The sequence below is a fragment of the Notolepis coatsorum genome (assembly GCF_963971535.1).
Source record: "Notolepis coatsorum genome assembly, chromosome: 12".
Classification (NCBI taxonomy): Eukaryota; Metazoa; Chordata; class Actinopteri; order Aulopiformes; family Paralepididae; genus Notolepis; species Notolepis coatsorum.
The window spans coordinates 3801253-3824286 of NC_140176.1; the positions used below are offsets into that span (position 1 = coordinate 3801253).

Genomic DNA, 23034 nt, shown 5'->3' on the forward strand with positions numbered 1-23034 from the left:
AAAAGATTTTGGATAAAATCATGAGTCACTAATTAACACTTTGATCGCCATGGTTAAATTCATAATTTACCATCCCTAGCCAGCTCTATTTGTCTATGGAGAAGTTCCCCTTCTTTGCAGGGCTATAACTTTTTAAATTGTATTGCTAAATTGACATTATTATGGCCCATTCAATGTCCTATATCTATTGTTCAGGGTGTAGCAACGTTATACTTTTTCATTCACATATTCATACTAAAATACGGTCTAAAGTATAAGTATGTTTTTATCGTTTTCTGCAGCTTTCTCCAGAACTTGATTTATAGCTCCAAATGCATTATATTGATGATCAAATACAGTTTGGTAGCGATCGGTGCCAGATAAAAAAATTCAACTGGAGGTACTTCTAGAAGTTACTACGTATGATCTGATGTTGACCGGATGGGCGGGGGGTCGTTTATAATTCCGTGGGCAACGTTATATCATTCATCTAGTGTGGGTCATATGATCATCAGAGCAGTTAGTATAGCAGACATTAGAAAATAACGCTGAAACTCACCGTAGCTTCCTCGCGCCGTAGCGTCGGATGAGCGTGGAATAGAATTTTTTCTATTATGGGATGTCGAAATATCCTATCCATTTCCAGGTTGTATAATAGTATATACGTCCAAATCATGTTGTTTATCGAGTTATGTGCACCGATCGGTGTTCACTGTGTCAAGATGGAGTCCTGCTAATGATAGCGAGTGCCCGGACGAAATATGGGTGAGCACCACTTCATCCACATGACTTCCTGTTGGGCGATCTGCCGATCGGCCACCAGATGGCGCTCTTGAACCGTTAGAGAGTTGAGTGGAGCTCAGCAGTATATCTCAGGTCCCCGGGAGAGAAATATGATTTCGATCACAGATTTTTGAAATATTGATATCAAAGACGTGTTACGGCGTCTTCGGCAGAATGAGCATGGCGGGCAATGACGAGTTTCGGCGTTTCCGGCGATTAAAGTGTTAAAACAAAACTGTTAAAACAAAACTATAGAACAGTGAGGACCAGGATAAGTAACCAGCTAGCACTAACATTAGCTTGTTTTTGTTTAGAAAAAGCGCACACCAATTTATGAGGCTGTAACTGAGTGGCAAGACTAAACAAAAAAGACTAAGACAAAAATTCTCAGACCTGTAGTTGACTAAACGAAAAATAGATCAAGGTGACTAAATATGATAAACGAAAAAGAGCACTTGACACATGACTTGAGACAAAAAATCTTAATAAAAAATAGCTGACGAAATTATCCGAGATATCTTTTTGTATTCTGATTGTCGTCTCTCTTCTCTTCCAGACGTCTGCAGAGAGTTGAAACTATGGAAGAAGACCTCGCGGCACCCGACGACTCGGCCAAAAATTACAAGGGCGTAAAGGTGGAGGAGCAGAAGGAAGGGCTGAAAGACTTTGTGGTCAAGCATTTCGGAGTGGTGTCTGACCAGCCCACGGCGCTGCTCTGCTCCGACCCTCAGGAGGAAGGCTCCGTCGAGGTGCTGACGAGTGCCACCAAGGTGGACAGAAAAGCCTTCAAGAGTCCCCCCAAGGTGGACAGAAAAGCCTTCAAGAAATCCTCCGCCGTTTTCTCCGGGAAGATCCTGAGTTTCAGCTGCTCCGTGTGTAAGGACGACCTCACGTACAGCCCCAACGACCTGCTCAAGCACTTCCGATGGGCCCACGAGGGGACCCTCCCCACGTACCCCTGTGACCTCTGCGAGTTCGTCACCAACGAGTTCCCCGCTCTCCAGCGCCACCGGATCGGCCACCGGAACACGCTGGTGACCTGCGAGATCTGCAACGACGACGTCCAGTACTCCCTCCTCCTGCTCACCAGACACTACGTGGTGTGTCACAGCCGCAACGGGCACTTCCACTGCGAGAAGTGCGTCTTCACCACGGTGGACGCCGGCACGTTCGTACAGCACATCCACCATCACAACGAGAGTCTCCTCAAGTGCGCCAAGTGCCAACACGTCAGCGCGAGCCAGGAGGAGCACCAGAAGCACCTGAGGGCGCACAGCGGGACCTTTCCCTTCTCCTGCCAGATCTGCGGGTATGGCGCGGCGAGGAACGAGTACCTCACGAAGCACATGTTGCACTTTCACAGTGCGGAGCCGGAGAGGAAGAGCGCACGCAGACCGGCCGAGCCGGAGAGGAAGAGCGCGCGCAGAGCGGCGGAGCCGGAGAGAAGGAGCGCGCGCAGAGCCGCGCAGCCGGAGAGACGGAGCGCACGCAGAGCCGCGATAGACGGCGACGGCTCTCGGCCATGTTCGCCGACGGGGTTGAAGCTCCTGCTGAAGAAAAGCCCCCCCGTCGGGGGAGAATCAAAGGATTCCCAGTGGATGTCGAAGCTCAACTCGCTCCCGGGGAGTTTGCCGGACAAAAATGGCAGATTGTTCAATTCGGAACAAACCTTGGAGGAGGCTCAGCAGTTTGTCGATAGGATGGTCATGAAAAAGGAGAGTAAGAATTGCAGCAAAAGCCCTCATAACAAAGAGCAGCAGTGTGCCTCGCAGGCGTCCGTACCGCTGACTTCGCAGGAATGCGAGAACAGTTCGGGCTTGGACACGGTGGGCTCCAACAACCCCAATGGACTGACGGTCCTCATGGTCAAAAACAAGATCTCCCTGCCGCCCAACTGCACCACTAAAGTGATCGGGTTCAAGATGGTCGACGGCAAAAAGCATCTAGTTATCAAAGTCATACCGACGGCAAAACTGGAGTCAACCTTGCAGAATGTGTGTTTGGCAGAGGACCTGGGCTCTGCGGGGTCGGACAGCACATCCGACGAGGGTAAAGACTCGGCGGAGAACGGGGACAGTGTGGACGGCTCGTCATCCCCGCCCGCCGGCTTCTCTCCGAGGAGTGAATCTTGTCTGCAGACATGCTCCTTAGTCGCTGATCAAGATGACATTATGGCAGTAAAAATAAAGGTGGAAGAGGAAGAGACCACTATTAGCAACATCGTGCCCGTCCCTCAGACTGATGACGTGGGGGAGGACAGCGACAGTGCAACAGATTTGTCGTTGAAATCCTCAACGTTTGCAGATACATTGTGTCCCGTGGAGAGAGGCTCTGATCACATGGCTGAAAAAGGTCACCAACATCACAGTGTATCGGCCAATGCTGGGAAGGCCAAGCTTGACACTAACTCCATCTCATCTTCTCCAGCTGATTCAATTAACGGGGTCTCTAATGTGTCCTTCCCCTCAAAATCGGTTCCTAAACCAATCTCCAAAAACACTGTAGAGGCGTGCGGAGCTGCAGACCAGGTTGTCAACAACAAGGAAAACCCTTCCTTAAATACGGTGGCAAGTCAAAACCAGTCCTCTCTAAATTCTCCAGAAAAGACTGATCGAATGCTACCCATCAATCTGGTTCGTCGGCCAGAGTCCCCCTCGGCCACATCCAATGACGGCCGCGAGGCTGACGCATGCACGGAAAACCACTCGCAGAAGTCTCCTAACCAGGAAGTGTTTAGTTTTCATAATTATTCCAAGGAAACATTCAGCCTGTCGCCCAACGCCTCCCTGCGTTTCGACGACTCACCGGAACTCTCGGCGGAAGACGATAGCTTCTGTGGTAAAGAGGCATCCCAGTGGACCTTGACGCTGGCAGAGTCTCCGCAGCCGTCGACGGGGGAGGGGAGCGGAGACGCCACGGCAGGAGAAGAATCCAACATTCTTCTACAGCGCCGACGCCAGGAAGGCACGGAGACGGTGCCGGATAGCGATGTTGAGGTTGACGAGTGTGTAGCTACTGTAGAAGATCCGCCCACTGAGGAGGAAAATCCAGAGTCTGTACTCCAAGACTTCAATATAATCAAAATCGAGGAGGAGAGCTTCCCTGTGTCTGAGAAGCCGCCAGAGGCCAAGGGCAGTTCGGCTTCCTTGGGCCGGATAGTGGAGCAACACTCGGACGCCATCATCAGCCACCAGCTGGAGAAGGAAAGAATAGGATCGTCAGCTGCCAGCATGGAGTCCGTAAGGCCCACAAAGACAACCCTGCGCCTTCTCCAAGTACCAGGAGAGGGGAAGCAAGTGTTCTTGCAGACAGCCGAGAATCGATATGCTGTGCAGCTCAAGGGCAACCCGGGTTTCAAACTGATAACCAAATCCGGTGGTCCTCAGATCAATGTGTCTTACATGAAGCCAGGATTTGAAAGGCCCAATAACCCGAGTGGCCTGGCCCTCACTTTAAATAGTGGAAGGATAGGCATGTCAAGGCCGGTGGTAGAAGGTGGCGAGAAAGTGGCAACACTTCTATCCGCTCGTGGTGTCGGTGGCGGCGCCAGTCACTACCTCGTCAACAGCGCAGGACTTAAGGGTCCCGTTCTCTTGTCGAGCATGCCGCATGGCACTCTCTCAGAAAAGACAAAGACGCAGCAGACTTGTTACTTGGTACAGAGGCCACTCCCAATAGGTCAGGCCTCTGGTAACGCTGGCTTCAAACTGGCGAGCACACAGGTGGCACTCAATTCACGGCAAATGTTAGCAATGCCTGTGAACACTGCAGACAAGTCCGCCACGGGGCGGCAAGCTTTCCTGCTTAGATATGTCTCCGCCAAGTCGGGGCTAATTCTCAATAGCTCTGCAGGAAAGACCAGTGAAAGTAAAGTTGTATTTAAGATAGTCAGGCCCCCTGGAGGGCTTCTTACAAGCTGTGCTGCCACCTCAGCCAGTCAGCCCATGTTTCTGACTACTCGGCCACAGACCCAGTGTTTTTTACTGTCGTCAAACAACACCGGACACGAAAACGCCTCCACCGGAGTAAAGAAACTGATTCCCATCCAAAACGCTGGCCAGCAATCTGTCAAGCTCTCCTATCTCCTGCATCCCCAACCTAATGAACACATCCAGGTAAAACGGCAGGACGGAGAGAAGCCTTACCTCGCCCTGAGGCCAATTCGGCCACCAAGCCAAAGGAAGCGGCGTAGGAAAGCATTGTTCGACGAGCTTCCAGAGCCTGTGGTGCACAAAGCCAGGAGACTCCCTGGCAAGACATTGACAGAAAAAGAGACTCCCGTACTGTGGCAGCCTGTCGCCAAAGAGGCCGAGAGGACCCTGAGGCTCTCTCCGTTCAGCTCCCTGCAGCACGTCAAGTGCCCCCGGAGATATCAGCCGGTCGTGGTCCTCAACCACCCGGACGCCCACATTCCCGAGGTGGCCGGCATCATGAGGTCGGTCAGCAGGTACCGGGGTGCCGTCACCAAGGTGTGCCTCTCCAGACACACGGTCCAGGCGCTCTCCGAGCTGGGCCAGGCCGGCGCCCCGGCACCTCGGGCGGTTCAGAGTTCTGTCCGAGAGCGCTTCCTGCTGAAGCTGAAGCTCAAGAAGAAGAGCAAGAGGAAGTACGAGGTGGTGAGCTCCCGCTCGGACCGCACGGAGCGCCCGGCCACCTTCGACTGCTGGTTCTGCGGTCGGCTCTTCGACAGCCAGGAAGACTGGATCGGCCACGGTCAGCGGCACCTCATGGAGGCGACGAGAGACTGGAACAAGTTGTTCTGAGGAGTTGTCGAAGCCCCTGGATGGGCAGAGATACCGTCCTTTGACTTGGAACGTGAAATAGGCTAATATTGTATATTTTTAAAAAGACTTCCCATTATACTTTTATTCTCACAGCGGTTTCTATTCCTCTAAAGTCTAAATCAACTGTTAATTCTCTTTTGAATGGCAGTTTATCTTTTCATATGTACATATTCTGATACCTTATATCCTGTAAGTATGGTGTAAATTCTTTGCATGTACAGGTTGATTTGAACTGTGAAAACGGTGCACACTGTAACGGAACAGATTTTTAGGAGAGATGGGGTTTTAAAGGAGGGAGGATATTAAGCAACTCAAAGTTGTGTGTAACATAGTTGTACCAAATGACTCAGGTGATTTCACGTTCTCTGATTCAACTGATCCGGTTTGTAACATAAGTTATTCATTGTCATCCGTGCATCTTTAGGTATAAAAAAACAAAACAAAAAAAAGAAAATAATTCTCATAGATCTTTGGAGTTTATTTTGTATATTATCCTTTTTATTTCATTTGATTCTATACAGCAGAGCAGAAGACTTTAGCTGTGTATACCTTCATTTTTCACCCGTTACATTTTCATACCTTTGTGCGCGTGCTGAAAGAATCCGATGGTCCAAGTGACTCCGTTCAAATGAAAGTTAACTCGAGGCTTCGCGTTTCCCCGGTTCTCCTGTCGTTTCCTTGCTTTTCTTTTAAGCTCTTCAGGAATTTTAAAGAGAACGCTTGTGCAAAGGACACATTTAAAATACCTGCTAGTGTCCCACTGCCACGATGAACTAATCAGGAACACAGCGCAGTTGATGGTAGGGATGGAGGAAAAAACTCACAAAATGTATATTCGATAGTCACCGGGAACCATTTGAATACTAACAGCAATTCCAACAAACGAGCTAGCTGTCTGCTGTCATCGCTAACCGCTAACGCAAGCGCACCAGTCTATCGCGTATCTCCGGGAACATTCATTCTGAACGTTGCATCGCTGATGCTTGAAACGTGTGAGCTCAGTGAAACAACACGGCAAAACGTTGCTACCATGTAACATCTCCGGTCTCTTTCTTCATCTTTTCTTTCTTGACGGACTGTCATGCTACCTGGCTAGCTAGCGAGTTAATAGGGTCCCCTCTCAATACACAACACCGTGTAGGTGCAGGTAAAAATTTGGGAAAATATATTTTTTGAGACGAAACGATATTCTCATAAACTATTTGATAAAATATTGGAAAATCCGAGCCCATCCCTCGTTAACGGGAAGTACTTTGCGCGGTCAGCCTGGCGGTCGGTCGGTCAGCCTGGCGGTCGGTCGGTCGGTCGGTCTACAAGCGAAGCGGCTCTGGCTCTGCACCGTTCCGTATCCTGGGAAAAGCGACTCTGGGTTTTACTCTTTTCTTCTTCTCAGTCGACGCATCTCACCGCCGCTCTGGGTGCAGGAACAACGCGGCCGCGTCGTCAAAAAGATGAACGGAAAGTTCCGCTAACTATTCCTATGGAAATACTTTAACGGAAGGCGCTTTGACGATCGCTCCATCCTTGTTCTCGATGATGTTGCCGTCTGAGCTCCAGGAGGCCGGCGGTAGATCCAGGTCTCCCTCGTCACCACGTTCACGCCGTCACCTTGACAACCGCTCACCGATATCGACAAAGTCCATTTATTGTTGTAAATACACGTTTTTTTGATGAAGGTATTTTAATGTTACATTTGAAATGTTTTTACATAGGCAGTTATTAATTTTTTTGGGGGGGGGGGGGGGGGGGGGACTTTGACCGTCTTCACATGATTGGTTACATCAAAGGTAGAATCTGTAATATTGTCAAACAGCGACCTCTAGGCAAAAGAGCCCCTCTATGTAGGTACTGCGTGTTGTTTACTTTTTCTCTTTTGGTCTGACGTGTGGGTTGGATTTGAGTGGCGAGCGACTCTGGCTCCAACGAGAGATGACTGGAGACATTCACAAGTTACTGTATATACTGTATATGGGGTGACGGTGGCTCCAACCAGAGACGACTGGAGACGTTCACAAGTTACTGTATATACTGTATATACTGTATCTGGGGTGACGGTGGCTCGGAAGGTAGAGCGGTCGTCTGCTAATCGGAAGGTTCCCGGTTTGATTCCCCGGCGGTGTGTCGATGCGTCCTTGAGCAAGACACTTAACCCCTAACCTAACTGCTCCCGATGAGCAGGTTGGCACCTTGCCTGGTCGCCTCCGCCGTCGGTGTGCGAGTGAATGTGAGGAACAAATTGTAAAGCGCTTTAGATAAAAGCACCATTTACCATTTATAGTTAAGGCTATAACATTTATATATATATATATATATATGTTCTAGCCTTAACTTCTCTTGTGAAGTTCTCTCTCTGAGTCGTGGCTCACCTCCCCACAGATCAGTTCTCTCTCTCTCACCACCTCCCCACAGATCAGTTCTCTCTCTCTCACCACCTCCCCACAGATCAGTTCTCTCTCTCACCACCTCCCCACAGATCAGTTCTCTCTCTCTCACCACCTCCCCACAGATCAGTCCTCTCTCTCTCTCTCTCTCTCTCACCACCTCCCCACAGATCAGTTCTCTCTCTCTCTCACCACCTCCCCACAGATCAGTTCTCTCTCTCTCACCACCTCCCCACAGATCAGTTCTCTCTCTCTCACCACCTCCCCACAGATCAGTTCTCTCTCTCTCACCACCTCCCCACAGATCAGTTCTCTCTCTCTCTCACCACCTCCCCACAGATCAGTTCTCTCTCTCTCTCACCACCTCCCCACAGATCAGTTCTCTCTCTCTCTCACCACCTCCCCACAGATCAGTTCTCTCTCTCTCACCACCTCCCCACAGATCAGTTCTCTCTCTCTCACCACCTCCCCACAGATCAGTTCTCTCTCTCTCTCACCACCTCCCCACAGATCAGTTCTCTCTCTCTCTCACCACCTCCCCACAGATCAGTTCTCTCTCTCTCACCACCTCCCCACAGATCAGTTCTCTCTCTCTCACCACCTCCCCACAGATCAGTCCTCTCTCTCTCTCTCACCACCTCCCCACAGATCAGGACAAAACCAAAGAAAATGTAAACCAAGTACAGAGAGGAGCTCTTGTGCTCGGAGGCCGTTCGACGTCGTTACGAGCTTCTACCTTTTTAAGCTTTTAACCCTGTAAATGAATGTTGTTTACTATTCTATATGCAATATTGACTGATTAACGCAAGCTGTGTGCTGACGCTTCAGATGTATTCAGGATGTTCCAAAAAAAAAAAAAACTAACCTCAAATAATTCAGACAAACACTAACTTCTGTCAACAAAAACATGACTGGGGGGGGGGGGGGGGCCTGCTGTGTTCGCGTACTTTGACGAGACTGGTTTTTATTTAATTAATCGTGCTAAATGAGGTCAGTATCCCCTCCGCGTGTCGAGCGTTAGCGGTGTGGTTTCTTACCCGAGAACCAAATCATGCATTATTCTAGTTTCACTTGGTTCTGGTTTCACTCTCGGGCAGGAACCAGGGGGGGGGGGGCAAGAATCAGTGCTGATGATGGGATGTTGAAGCGTTGTAATCTGCTCTTCTACTGCACTCTCCGATCAGAAACCACTACGACTACGTGCGTCATTATTGCCCAGAACAGCTATGGGTTAAGCCCCGCCTCTTCATCATCCACTGTTCCGTTCTGTCGATCAAAAAAAAAACGATATGGCGGATTTTCAGTTTCATCAGTGAGTGGGACTGTGGTGTCGATGTAACCAATCCGAGGTCGACGCGGTTATATAAACGCGTTCCGCCCCCCTGTGGTAGGGAGGTCAAGCGCTCTCTGCCCTAATGTCCTCAAACGGGAGCTCCGCCCACGATGCTGTTCAGAACACGGTTCACAAAAGGCCCAAGTCCCAGACAATACTTTCAATTGATAGCCGACCCCTGTGCCACACAATGGCATTTGTCAGTTGGTGGAGAAATGCCTGTCAAAATGGTGTTTTTGTCATTCAATTGGCTACTCCTTAAACAGGAGCCAACAACGTGGTTTTTGCGTCCAAATGTTGCCCCGAGTCCCGACTACAACAGTGTGTATTATTCTCTCCGTTTGAGTTTTTAACCTGCGCCGTCCGTCGCCTATTGGGAATTAAATGTGGCCACAAAGTGGCGCGAGCGTTCTCTCTGCTATTTATGTCTCTTTCCCGGAGCGGCTGCTTTCACTTCACTTCCTGTGTAGAGGAGCGTGTGCAGCCGCCAGGGGCGCGCCAGGTACTGCACACGCTCCTCTACACAGGAAGTACCTGGCGGCTGCACACGCTCCTCTACACAGGAAGTACCTGGCGGCTGCACACGCTCCTCTACACAGGAAGTACCTGGCGGCTGCACACACTCCTCTACACAGGAAGTACCTGGCGGCTGCACACACTCCTCTACACAGGAAGTACCTGGCGGCTGCACACGCTCCTCTACACAGGAAGTGAATTGAAAGCAGCCGCGCTTGCTAGACTTGGCCCCGAAGTCGGTAGAAACGGGCCGTTACAATTATCTCGGTTTACAATCCTCTCTGAGCTCAAAGGGCAGTTTTCCATGATGGATTATAGATTATAGCGGGTCATGTGGAAGTTGCTGTAACACAATTTACAATTTAAAAACTTTTTTTATTTTTATTATTGTAGACCATCTCACAGAGGTGGAATATACCATTTAAATAAATATTGGCTCTACCACCAATTACCACTAATTATAAAAAATATATATATATATTTATTTTCCTTGACGGCAGAAAAGCATTTGACCTCCAGCCCCCCCCCTCCCTCCCTCTCTCTGTGAGGCAGCCCCCCCTCCCTCCCTCTCTCTGTGAGGCAGCCCCCCCTCCCTCCCTCTCTCTGTGAGGCAGCCCCCCCTCCCTCCCTCTCTCTGTGAGGCAGCCCCCCCCTCCCTCCCCCTCTCTGTGAGGCAGCCCCCCCCCCTCCCTCTCTCTGTGAGGCAGCCCCCCCCTCCCTCCCCCTCTCTGTGAGGCAGCCCCCCCCTCCCTCTCTCTGTGAGGCAGCCCCTCCCCCCTCCCTCTCTGTGAGGCAGCCCCCCCCTCCCTCCCCCTCTCTGTGAGGCAGCCCCCCCTCCCTCTCTCTGTGAGGCAGCCCCCCCTCCCTCTCTCTGTGAGGCAGCCCCCCCCCCCTCTCTGTGAGGCAGCCCCCCCTCCATCCCCCTCTCTGTGAGGCAGCCCCTCCCTCCCTCTCTCTGTGAGGCAGCCCCCCCCTCCCTCTCTCTGTGAGGCAGCCCCCCCCTCCCTCTCTCTCTCATAGGCCTTTCACACTGGCAGGGCTCCGTGCCGGTTCCCCAAACCTAATCTTGAACCGGCCGGCGCGTTTACACCGGAAATAATTGTTTCGGAACGTGGAAAGTCGGTGCTCGGCTGGAACCGAAACATTTGTGTTTTTTCCTTGCGAACCGTGACATCATCAGTGGGCGTGTCCTATTCTATAGGCTGTCGGGACGAAAAGAGAAAACGAGCGAACAGCACTCAATCGATCCATTCAACAGGAAGCGATTTGCGACTGATCTCAAAATGAGATTAGATTCAAATGTATTGTCGTTATTATTATTATACAGCGCAAGTACAATACACCATCCAACCAGAGTGGATAAATAATAAATGCTCCAGAAATAAATATGCGTGGAGAAAGGCTTAGTGAGCCTCAGCGTGCGAGCGCACACACGTACTGTATTATGCAAAATGCATCGTTCCAGCAAAGTAGGCTTCTATTATTCTAATGACTTGTTTTATTGGGTATCATAGTAGTAAGTCCTACTGTAGAACATGACATTAGCATGACATCTCATTTATTAATGCCAATACTGAACGACTGTCCAATTGGCTCTTGACAGGTGTAAACTATGGATTAGTCGGGTCACAGTCGGCGTTGGAGCGTTTAGCTCAACTGATTAGTGCGGCTGCCCGTCTATCCTGTGGTCACGGGTTCAAATCTCTTAATTTCTTTTTTTTTTTTTTTAGAAAAGCGCAACGTTTTATTTTTATTTCATTCATTCATTTATGCATTTATTTATTTCTGGAGCATTTATTTATCCACGGGTTGGATGGTGTATTGCACTTGTGCTGTTTAACCCTTTCACTGCCACACGGCGGAAGGTTAACCCTTTACTATCACACAACCCACTGCGATGCTCCATCATTAGCATCATTAGCTCCGCATCCTCTCTCCCTCCCCCCTCTCTCTCCCTCCCCCCCTCTCTCCCTCTCTCTCTTCCTCCCTCTCTCTCCCCCCTCTCCCCCTCCCTCCCTCTCCCCCTCCCTCCCTCTCTCCCCCCTCTCCCCCTCTCTCTCTCCCTCCCTCTCTCTCCCAGTCCCCTCCAGAAGGTACGATGATTCGCCCGCTCTTCCACGCTAATCAAAGTGTCTCGTCGACTCACTCAAAACATTTATCTGCACTTAAACCAAGAGCCTCGTGGTCATATTATACAAATAAAGACAAAAGAATTACATCACCTGCTTTGGTTTCATCAAACGGGTGGATTCTGTCTCTTCTATCGTTAGCGGATGAGTTTTCATTTCCTGTTTGCTAAAGTGCCTCCAAATGTCCTTTTTTCCAGGCGGACAATATTGTACTGTATTCCTCCTTCTCTCCTGAAATAAATGTACATAACTCTTTTGAAAAGAATCCTCATCTGCTGGACTGTTGTGTTTATTTCAGCTGTGAACTACAGTAGTTTATTTCAGCTGTGAACTACAGTAGTTTATTTCAGCTGTGAACTACAGTCGTTTATTTCAGCTGTGAACTACAGTAGTTTATTTCAGCTGTGAACTACAGTAGTTTGTTTCAGGTGAACTACAGTAGTTTATTTCAGCTGTGAACTACAGTAGTTTATTTCAGCTGTGAACTACAGTAGTTTGTTTCAGGTAAACAGTTTATTTCAGCTGTGAACTACAGTAGTTTGTTTCAGGTGAACAGTTTATTTCAGCTGTGAACTACAGTAGTTTGTTTCAGGTGAACAGTTTATTTCAGCTGTGAACTACAGTAGTTTGTTTCAGGTGAACAGTTTATTTCAGCTGTGAACTACAGTAGTTTGTTTCAGGTGAACAGTTTATTTCAGCTGTGAACTACAGTAGTTTATTTCAGGTGAACTACAGTTTATTTCAGCTGAACTACAGTAGTTTATTTCAGGTGAACAGTTTATTTCAGCTGTGAACTACAGTTTATTTCAGGTGAACTACAGTAGTTTATTTCAGGTGAACTACAGTTTATTTCAGGTGAACTACAGTAGTTTATTTCAGGTGAACTACAGTAGTTTATTTCAGGTGAACTACAGTTTATTTCAGCTGTGAACTACAGTAGTTTATTTCAGGTGAACTACAGTTTATTTCAGCTGAACTACAGTAGTTTATTTCAGGTGAACAGTTTATTTCAGCTGAACTACAGTAGTTTATTTCAGGTGAACAGTTTATTTCAGCTGAACTACAGTAGTTTATTTCAGGTGAACAGTTTATTTCAGCTGAACTACAGTAGTTTATTTCAGGTGAACAGTTTATTTCAGCTGTGAACTACACACTTTGATCAGTTCTGGTTAAAATGTGCTCATATTGTGTGATGTGGACCAACGACATTATTGAGATTTTAAAACTGAAGCCACAACAATTCATGTAAAAAAATACGTAACAGATGGACAGTACGGCATATTACGGTTAATATTTGCCATTTACCTCTGCTAGATCACTTTTATCAAAAGTGCTATTCGTTTTTTGTGATAAAATGTGATGCGTGTTTTTTAAAAAAAAAAGAAAAAAAATCCATTATAATCAAGACATTAATGGAATAAATTGTTTTTATCTTGAAGAATGAATGAAACAAGGTGGAGACGGGACAGTGAACCTTTTTGTTTCATTCTTATGTTTATACAAGTTTTCACCTATAATGTGTGGACCTGAACTCCAGTATGTAATATAAATCTGGGGGGGGGGGTGTATAATGTTATGTTCTTCACAGAAGATGGAATTTCTTCAAGGCCAATGAGTCAGGTTAATTGAAGTATAGTATAAAAGAGTATAATTCATAGTATGATTTATCTTTTAGTAAACATTGAAAACGGGTCCCACGCACCAGAACACGAAGGTTAGATTTGATTTTAAAAGATTGTTGAGTTTCCTGATGAATTGAAAACGGGGGACCCTGATGTAAACAAGACGAAAGTCTTTCTCTGGTCTGCATCCCCTTAACAATTGTGTGTATTGAGCCGTACTGTATTGTACCCATTCTGCAATATGTTAAATAAAGTTTTCAATCAATCAATCAAAGCAGAGCGTTGCTTTAGTTGTACCACAATAAGCTGTGGGAATACTCTAAGGAGCCACACGGGGGCAGTGCAGGAACACATCATCTTGACAAAGAAAACGAACGTGACGCAACAGGACTTAATATAATTATTAACGAGCTATTATTACAGAGTATAAGCAAAGGATGATAGAGGTGTTTGATTTATTAAAGCAGGGTGTAGACGTGGCTGCTGCCTATATCTGATTTACTTTCATTATTTGCTGTTTGGGATTTCCATCTTTAGATCAGATTAAAATGTATTAACATACAGCGCTGCACAGTAGCCCTACAACGAAAGTAAGTTTAGCATCCAACCAGAGTGCAAATGTAACAGTAAAGTGCAATAATAATATACAATGTACAGGTGATTAAACTGGGTATTTATACATTAGTAGGCTACTACTGAGTAATAGTGCTAATCAGATGTATGTACAGAGTTGTATTATTAATATGTACAGTGATACAGGTATAAAGACACTATGGTAGTAAGTCATACTGGCCAGCAGTGTAACTAGTAGGTAAGGTATATGTACAGATATAGATATAGTAACTAGTAAGAGTAGGTAAGAGATATGTACAAAATTACAAACATCTCAAAACAAACTGGTCAGACTACTGCTTGACCTTACTCCTAGAACCCACATCACCCCTGCCCACTTTGACAACCTAGGATGGCTTAGAGTAGACGACAGAGTACAGCAACTTGCAATGGGCCTGGTCTACAAGATACACTACACGACCAAGGTACCCATGTACATGTCAAAATACTTCCCAAAGGTCAGTGAATACCACGATCACAACACCAGAGGGAGCGCCACAAATCATGTTAAACCCAGATTCGGCTCAAATAAGGGACTAAACACGTTTCGCAATTATGCCACATCAATGTGGAACGCCCTACCCAAAGCTGTAAAGGAATGTGTATCACTACCCACTTTCAAAACCACTCTCAAAGAACACCTACGTGAGACTGCAATTCGAAACTGGCCCCTACAAATGTCCTAACCTAGTTGTACAGTAAATTACCAAGTAAGGCTTTGTCAGTATTCCAATGTACAGTGTAAAATGTGTATGTGTCCCCTACCCAACCCCCCCCCCCCCCCCCCACCTCCAATGTACAGCCCTCACCCACCCACCCCACCCACCCAACCTCCTCCAATGTACAGTTTCTACGCCAAATGTATATACACTCTTTTTCTGGACACTTTTGTATCACAAACAGTACTGTATTTGCAAATCTGATATGTCATAAATGTATAGATGTAGCAGTACTGTCTATCTGTATGTCATGTATGTCATATATGTTATGATGAATTGAAAATGGGGGACCCTGATGTAAACAAGACGAAAGTCTTTCTCTGGTCTGCATCGCCTTAACAATTGTATGTACTGAGCTGTACTGTACTGTACCCATTCTGCAATCTGTTAATAAACTTTTCAATCAATCAAGTTACTATATCTATATCTGTACATATATCTTACCTACTCTTACTAGTTACACTGCTGGCCAGTATGACTTACTACCATAGTGTCTTTATACCTGTATCACTGTACATATTAATACTACATTTACATTTAGTCATTTAGCTGACGCTTTTATCCAAAGCGACTTACAAGTTCTGTACGACAAGTCATCAGGAAGGGCACAACTCTATCAGCTGAGTAACAATGTGCATCAAAGTGTTGAGTGCTACAGTGTAGGTTAGTTTATTAGGACAAGTGCATGACGGTAAGGTTAATTAGGGTTAGATTTTTTTTTTATTCAGATAATGGTTGAAGAAGTGCGTCTTTAGTCGACGGTGAAAGATTGGACGTGTTTCGGCTGTCCTAACTGGGGTGGGTAGTTCATTCCACCATTGTGGGGCAAGGACTGAGAATAGGCGACTTCTCTTTGATGACCCTCCCGGAGCTCAGATAGGAGTAGGTCTGAGGCGGCCAGAAGATGCAGAGCGTAGGGGTCTTGAGGGTGTGTAGTTAGAGACCATTGACCGGAGGTAGGTTCCCTTTGCCGCACGGTATGCCAGGTTGAGGGCCTTGAAGCGGATACGTGCAGCAATGGGGAGCCAGTGCAGGTCCCTAAGAAGTGGGGTGACATGGGCCGACTTCGGTAGGTTTGAGATCAGGCGGGCCGCTGCGTTTTGAATGAGTTGAAGAGGCTTGGTGGCAGTGGCCGGGAGGCCAGCGAGCAGTGCATTGCAGTAGTCGAGGCGGGAGATGACTGTTGATTGGACGAGGAGTTGGGTGGCTTCTTTTGTCAGGAAGGGGCGGATCCTTCTGACGTTGCTCAGGAGGAATCGGCAGGTTCTGGTTGCCGCTGCGATGTGAGCAGAGAAGTTCAACTGGTCGTCGAGGACAACACCAAGGTTCTTGGCGGTCGGGGACGTGGTCACAGCTGCATTCTCGACTGTGATGGAAAGTTCGGTCAGGGGGGAGGATTTGGCCGGCAGGTGGAGCAATTCTGTTTCGCTTAGGTTCAGTTTGAGGTGGTTGGTCGTCTACAACTCTGTACATACATCTGATTAGCATTATTACTCAGTAGTACTACTTTATATATTTTATACCCAGTTTAATCACCTGTACATTGTATATTACTGTTGCACTTTACTGTTACATTAGAACAATACATTTGAATATAATCTACTCTACTCTACTCTATACGTCTGATTTCTATTAATTCTACTGCAGTTCACCTACATCTCCACAGGGATTCCATGTAAATTCCATCTTAAATCGGTTCTCCATATAAATGTTACATACAGTATATGTATCTGTTCCTTTTGTTTCTGTTCTTTGAGTGAAAGATAGATAAATAAATAAATAAGTACACATGCTGTATCTTTAGAGCCTGCTCCTCGGTGCAGTGGAGCGAGGGGGATGTTCATTATTACACCTGCTGTATCTTTAGAGCCTGCTCCTCGGTGCAGTGGAGCGAGGGGGACGTTCATTATTACACCTGCTGTATCTTTAGAGCCTGCTCCTCGGTGCAGTGGAGCGAGGGGGACGTTCATTATTACACCTGCTGTATCTTTAGAGCCTGCTCCTCGGTGCAGTGGAGCGAGGGGGACGTTCATTATTACACCTGCTGTATCTTTAGAGCCTGCTCCTCGGTGCAGTGGAGCGAGGGGGACGTTCATTATTACACATGCTGTATCTTTAGAGCCTGCTCCTCGGTGCAGTGGAGCGAGGGGGATGTTCATTATTACACCTGCTGTATCTTTAGAGCCTGCTCCTCGGTGCAGTGGAGCGAGGGGGACGTTCATTATTACACCTGCTGTATCTTTAGAGCCTGCTCCTCGGTGCAGTGGAGCGAGGGGGATGTTCATTATTACACCTGCTATATCTTTAGAGCCTGCTCCTCGGTGCAGTGGAGCGAGGGGGACGTTCATTATTACACATGCTGTATCTTTAGAGCCTGCTCCTCGGTGCAGTGGAGCGAGGGGGATGTTCATTATTACACCTGCTGTATCTTTAGAGCCTGCTCCTCGGTGCAGTGGAGCGAGGGGGATGTTCATTATTACACCTGCTGTATCTTTAGAGCCTGCTCCTCGGTGCAGTGGAGCGAGGGGGATGTTCATTATTACACCTGCTGTATCTTTAGAGCCTGCTCCTCGGTGCAGTGGAGCGAGGGGGACGTTCATTATTACACCTGCTGTATCTTTAGAGCCTGCTCCTCGGTGCAGTGGAGCGAGGGGGACGTTCATTATTACACATGCTGTATCTTTAGAGCCTGCTCCTCGGTGCAGTGGAGCGAGGGGGATGTTCATTATTACACCTGCTGTATCTTTAGAGCCTGCTCCTCGGTGCAGTGGAGCGAGGGGGACGTTCATTATTACACATGCTGTATCTTTAGAGCCTGCTCCTCGGTGCAGTGGAGCGAGGGGGACGTTCATTATTACACCTGCTGTATCTTTAGAGCCTGCTCCTCGGTGCAGTGGAGCGAGGGGGACGTTCATTATTACACCTGCTGTATCTTTAGAGCCTGCTCCTCGGTGCAGTGGAGCGAGGGGGACGTTCATTATTACACCTGCTGTATCTTTAGAGCCTGCTCCTCGGTGCAGTGGAGCGAGGGGGATGTTCATTATTACACCTGCTGTATCTTTAGAGCCTGCTCCTCGGTGCAGTGGAGCGAGGGGGACGTTCATTATTACACCTGCTGTATCTTTAGAGCCTGCTCCTCGGTGCAGTGGAGCGAGGGGGACGTTCATTATTACACCTGCTGTATCTTTAGAGCCTGCTCCTCGGTGCAGTGGAGCGAGGGGGACGTTCATTATTACACCTGCTGTATCTTTAGAGCCTGCTCCTCGGTGCAGTGGAGCGAGGGGGACGTTCATTATTACACCTGCTGTATCTTTAGAGCCTGCTCCTCGGTGCAGTGGAGCGAGGGGGACGTTCATTATTACACCTGCTGTATCTTTAGAGCCTGCTCCTCGGTGCAGTGGAGCGAGGGGGATGTTCATTATTACGCCCAGCTGTCCACATCGTCTGCCCAGTGAACTGGGAGTTCCTACTACATTGTTGTTGCCTTCCTCATGTAATGTACCAAAGCGCAAGGGGTCGTCTCCTGTGAGGACTTCTATTCATATGATGATTATTATTATTATGATTATTATTATGATTATTATTATGATTATGATTATTATGATTATGATTATTATTATGATTATGATGATTATTATTATTATTATTATTATTATTATTATTATTATTATTATTGTTATCATGTTTATTATTACTATTATTATTATAATTATTATAATTATTATAATAATTATTATTATTATTATTATTATTATTATTATTATTATTATTATTATTATTATTATTGTTATTGTTATTGTTATTGTTATTATTATTATTATTATTGTTATTATTATTATTATTACTATTATTATTTTAATTATAAATGATTTGAGGGCGGCTAGGTGGCACTCGCCACCAACGCAGGAGATGATGGGTTCGAGCCCATCTCTCGGCGTTGCTACCAGCTTGGCTGGTTGTTCATACTAATACAATTTGCAGTATTAGGGGGTGGGAAGCTGGTGGGTGGGGATCAGACGTTGTGGACAGCGACTCCTACAGGTCGGTTGGTGCGCCTGCGCAGTAGAATCAGGAAGCGATGAGGGCGGCGTGTCCCTCCCACGCAGACCCTCGCCGCTGAGAGATCGCACTGTTCAGGTGAAAAGATGCGATGGCTGCCTCCTCGAGTACCGGAGGGGACGCGTCTATACTTTAAGCAAGTGGCTTGTCCTTCCGCGTTCCCGTTTTGCGCTCTGATTGGCCACGCACGTTTCTGGTCATGTGACATGTGCGCCAATCGTGGGACGGCAAGTTCTGTGCCTATTTCCGGGTCTAACAGCCTGCAAACTACCTAACGCCTAGTTTATCACTGGTTAAGCTTAGGTGACTCTTACGCAGTTGGTTAAGGTTAGAGTTTGGAATCAGGGCAGGCGTTCTATCGCCATGCTCTAAGACAAACTCTAACCTTAACCAACTTCGAAAGAGCGCCTAAGCTTAACCGTCCAAAAACTTGCCGTCCCACGATTGGCGCACATGTCACATGACCAGAAACGTGCGTAGCCAATTTAGAGCGCAAAACGGGAAAGCGGAAGGACAAGCCACTTGCTTAAAATATAGAAGCTTCGGGGACAGCCTTACCGAATGAGATGGAGGGTTCCCCCTCTTGGGGGGGCCCTCCAAGAGAGGAGATGATGTTTGTATTGTGATTGTATGACAAGAGGAGCAGAGAAGAAGGAGACAGAGACGATAGAAATGTGTTTTGAAGATGAGAAGAAGAAGAAGAAGAGGAGTGTAAACTTTCTCAAGTGTGGACGAAGCAAGAATTGTGGAGGGCAGTAATACGCCACGATGCGTCTACACTGCCGGAAATTCAAATAAGAAGAAGAAGAAGAAGACAGCCTTACCAAACATTATTAATTATAATATTCAAATGGCAGTATGATGTCATAATAGAACATACTAGAACATTTGTGATGTCACAGTATGATGTGATAATAGCACATTCTAGAACATTTGTGATGTCCCAGTATGATGTCATAATAGCACATTCTAGAACATCTATATATATTCAACAATTCTCTCTGAAGAGCTCATTCTGCATCTTGAAACAGTACTGAACAGTACTGAACAGATAGACTAAACAACATATAGATTGAAGCCTGCATTTCTCAACCAAGGTGCCTTGCCGACCGTTTTGCTGTGGAAAGGTGAGTATCCACAACGGCTAGCTAGCTGTTCTACTTGAATACTGAATGTTAATATCAGATCATATTGAATACTGAATGGTAATATCAGACCATATTGAATACTGAATGGTAATATCAGACCATATTGAATACTGAATGTTAATATCAGACCATATTGAATACTGAATGGTAATATCAGACCATATTGAATACTGAATGTTAATATCAGACCATATTGAATATTGAATGTTAATATGACGAGCAGCAAATGGGATGCTGTTAAATGTTCCTTTGATGCAGTCAGAGCTTGGTAAAGCTGCATTCTCCCACTATGCTCCCTTTTTATGGAATACGCTGCAAGTGAAACTTTGTCTACAGGCACTTCCTACTGTGAATGCTTTTAAAGGTATGCTATGATTAGCCCTTTATGAAACATGTAACTGTTTTACCTGATGCTATTGTTGATGTGATTATGCTCCTTGCCACTGCACAAATGACCCTCTGTATTTATATTTGAATTGTATGTTTTTTGTTTAATGCCCTGTTTTATGTTGAAACTTGTTGTGTGCTGTGTTGGTCAGGACTCCCTGGAAGAAGAGATCTTGTATCTCAATGGGACATTCCTGGATAAATAAAGGATTAATAAATAAAAATATCAGGCCATATTGAATACTGAATGTTAATATCAGACCATATTGAATACTGAATGTTAATATCAGACCATATTGAATACTGAATGTTAATATGAGACCATATTGAATACTGAATGTTAATATCAGACCATATTAAATACTGAATGTTAATTCAGGCTGACAGTTGACATCATTTGACAGTTGACAGGGGGCTGGAAAGTTGATTTAATAAAAGAAGAAATACTAATTTAATCAGATTAATCACTTTATTCAAAATTACGATTTAGTTTGATATAAAAAAAATTAAAATAAAAATGAATAAAATAAAAATGAGAATTATTTTCTTTATTTACATTTTTTTATTAAAAACGAAGGTTGGAGCGTCCGTTCGAAGAACCCTGACGAAGTTTGAATCCCAAAAACAGGCTTCGGGGACAGCCTTACCAAACATATTATTTATATTATTCAAATGGAACTCAAACATGTTCTGTTGTCACAGTAAGATGTCATAATAGGACATCCTAGAACATTTGCGATGTCACAGTATGATGTAATAGGACATTCGTGATGTCACAGTATGATGTCATAATCAAACATTCTAGAACATTTGTGATGTCACAGTATGATGTCATAATAGTACATTCTAGAACATTTGTGATGGCACAGTATGTCATAATAGGACATTCTAGAACATTCGTGATGTCACAGTATGATGTTGACCACTCCCCCGATCATTAGGCCACGCCCCCTTTTTGTATCTTTTGAACCGGTTGTCAGAGACAATACAGACCCTCTCCCGTTGGCCGCGGTCTACAGGCATCACCCACACTTTCACAATTTCCCGAATTGTCTAGTATCTATATTATTCAAATGTGGCTAAATATATTATACTTTATTATTATATTACATAATATATAATATATAACATTACATTATATTATATCATACATATTATTTATATTATTCAAATGGAACTCAAATATGTTCCGTTGTGATGTCACAGTATGAACATGGAAGAGCTTCTGGTGGCTGCAGACCAGCTTCTCGTCACTGGCAAAGTAGGAGCGTGCTCTGACTTCCTAGAGGGCCAGCTGTCTCTGGAAAACTGTGTCGGCATCTGGAGGTTGGAGGACATCTACTGCTGCCCTGACCTGAGGTACAAGGCCCATCTCTTCATCGTGCGCCACTTTGAGGAGATGCTGCGTGTCTCACAGGAGTTTGTGGAGCTGTCCCCGCAGCAACTGGTGGACATCATCGAGAGAGATGATCTGAACGTGAAGAGCGAGGAGACGGTGTTCGAGGCCATCCTCCGTTGGATCGACCACTCCCGTGAGGAGCGTAAAACACACATCTCTTTGCTGCTGCCCAAGGTAACTAATTGTATTACTGTGCATTACATTAAAACAGTACAGTGGTTCTCAAACATTTGGGTCCAAACCGTTCCCTAGCAACAGAATTCCAGTGAAACCGTCTACAACCGCTGTCTAAGTTGTACCCGCTGTCTGCTTGTCTCTTCCCAGGTTCGCATGGGCTTGATGAGGCCTGACTACTTGCTGAACAACGTCCAGAACAACCCTGTGGTGAGGGACAGCCACGACTGCAGGCCCGTCATCCTCAGCGTCCTGAACCCCCCTGGCTCCGACAGGCTCCCAAACCCCCTGATGCGTCCACGCCGGCCCCAGGAGGTCCTATTGGCCATCGGAGGCCATAGTGGAGGCAGCGTGACCGTGGAGGCTTACGATATCCGAGCCGGTGGATGGATGGACCTGAGCGTTGAGGGGGAGAGTCCCCGGTGGTGCTACGGCACCGCTTATCTCCACGGTCTGGTCTACTGTGTCGGTGGCAGTGGCGACCGCAGAGAGCCTCTCAACAGTGTGCGCAGGTTCAACTCCGTCACTCGCAGCTGGCTGCAGGCGGCTCCCATGCACTCACGCCGCAGTGAGCTCAGCGTGGTCGCGTTGGACGGCTGCATCTACGCCATGGGAGGGGACGACGGACACGTGGTACTGAACACCGCCGAGCGCTACGAGCCTGAAACCAACCAGTGGACAGTGATCTCACCCATGCTGAAGCGCAGGAGCGAAGCCGGCGCAGCAGCCCTCCAGGGCAAGGTGGGTGGAACTGAGGAACACAGGGTGGGTGGAACTGAGGGACACAGGGTGGGTGGAACTGAGGGACACAGGGTGGGTGGAACTGAGGGACACATGGTGGGTGTAACTGAGGGACACAGGGTGGGTGGAACTGAGGGACACATGGTGGGTGTAACTGAGGGACACAGGGTGGGTGGAACTGAGGGACACATGGTGGGTGGAACTGAGGGACACATGGTGGGTGGAACTGAGGGACACATGGTGGGTGGAACTGAGGGACACATGGTGG

General features: G+C 46.8%; 1 protein-coding gene across 1 annotated transcript in view; it reads left to right on the forward strand.

Annotated features, from left to right (window-relative positions):
• LOC311238062 (zinc finger protein 518A) overlaps positions 1 to 7252 on the forward strand; it is a 40670-nt gene extending 33418 nt beyond the window's left edge. Inside the window, exon 3 of the mRNA XM_084326028.1 lies at positions 1319 to 7252. Coding sequence (XP_084182154.1) covers positions 1341 to 5525 — 4185 coding nt within the window. The 5' untranslated portion in view covers positions 1319 to 1340 and the 3' untranslated portion in view covers positions 5526 to 7252. The remainder of the gene's footprint in view (positions 1 to 1318) is intronic.
• The last annotated feature ends 15782 nt before the right edge of the window (positions 7253 to 23034 follow it).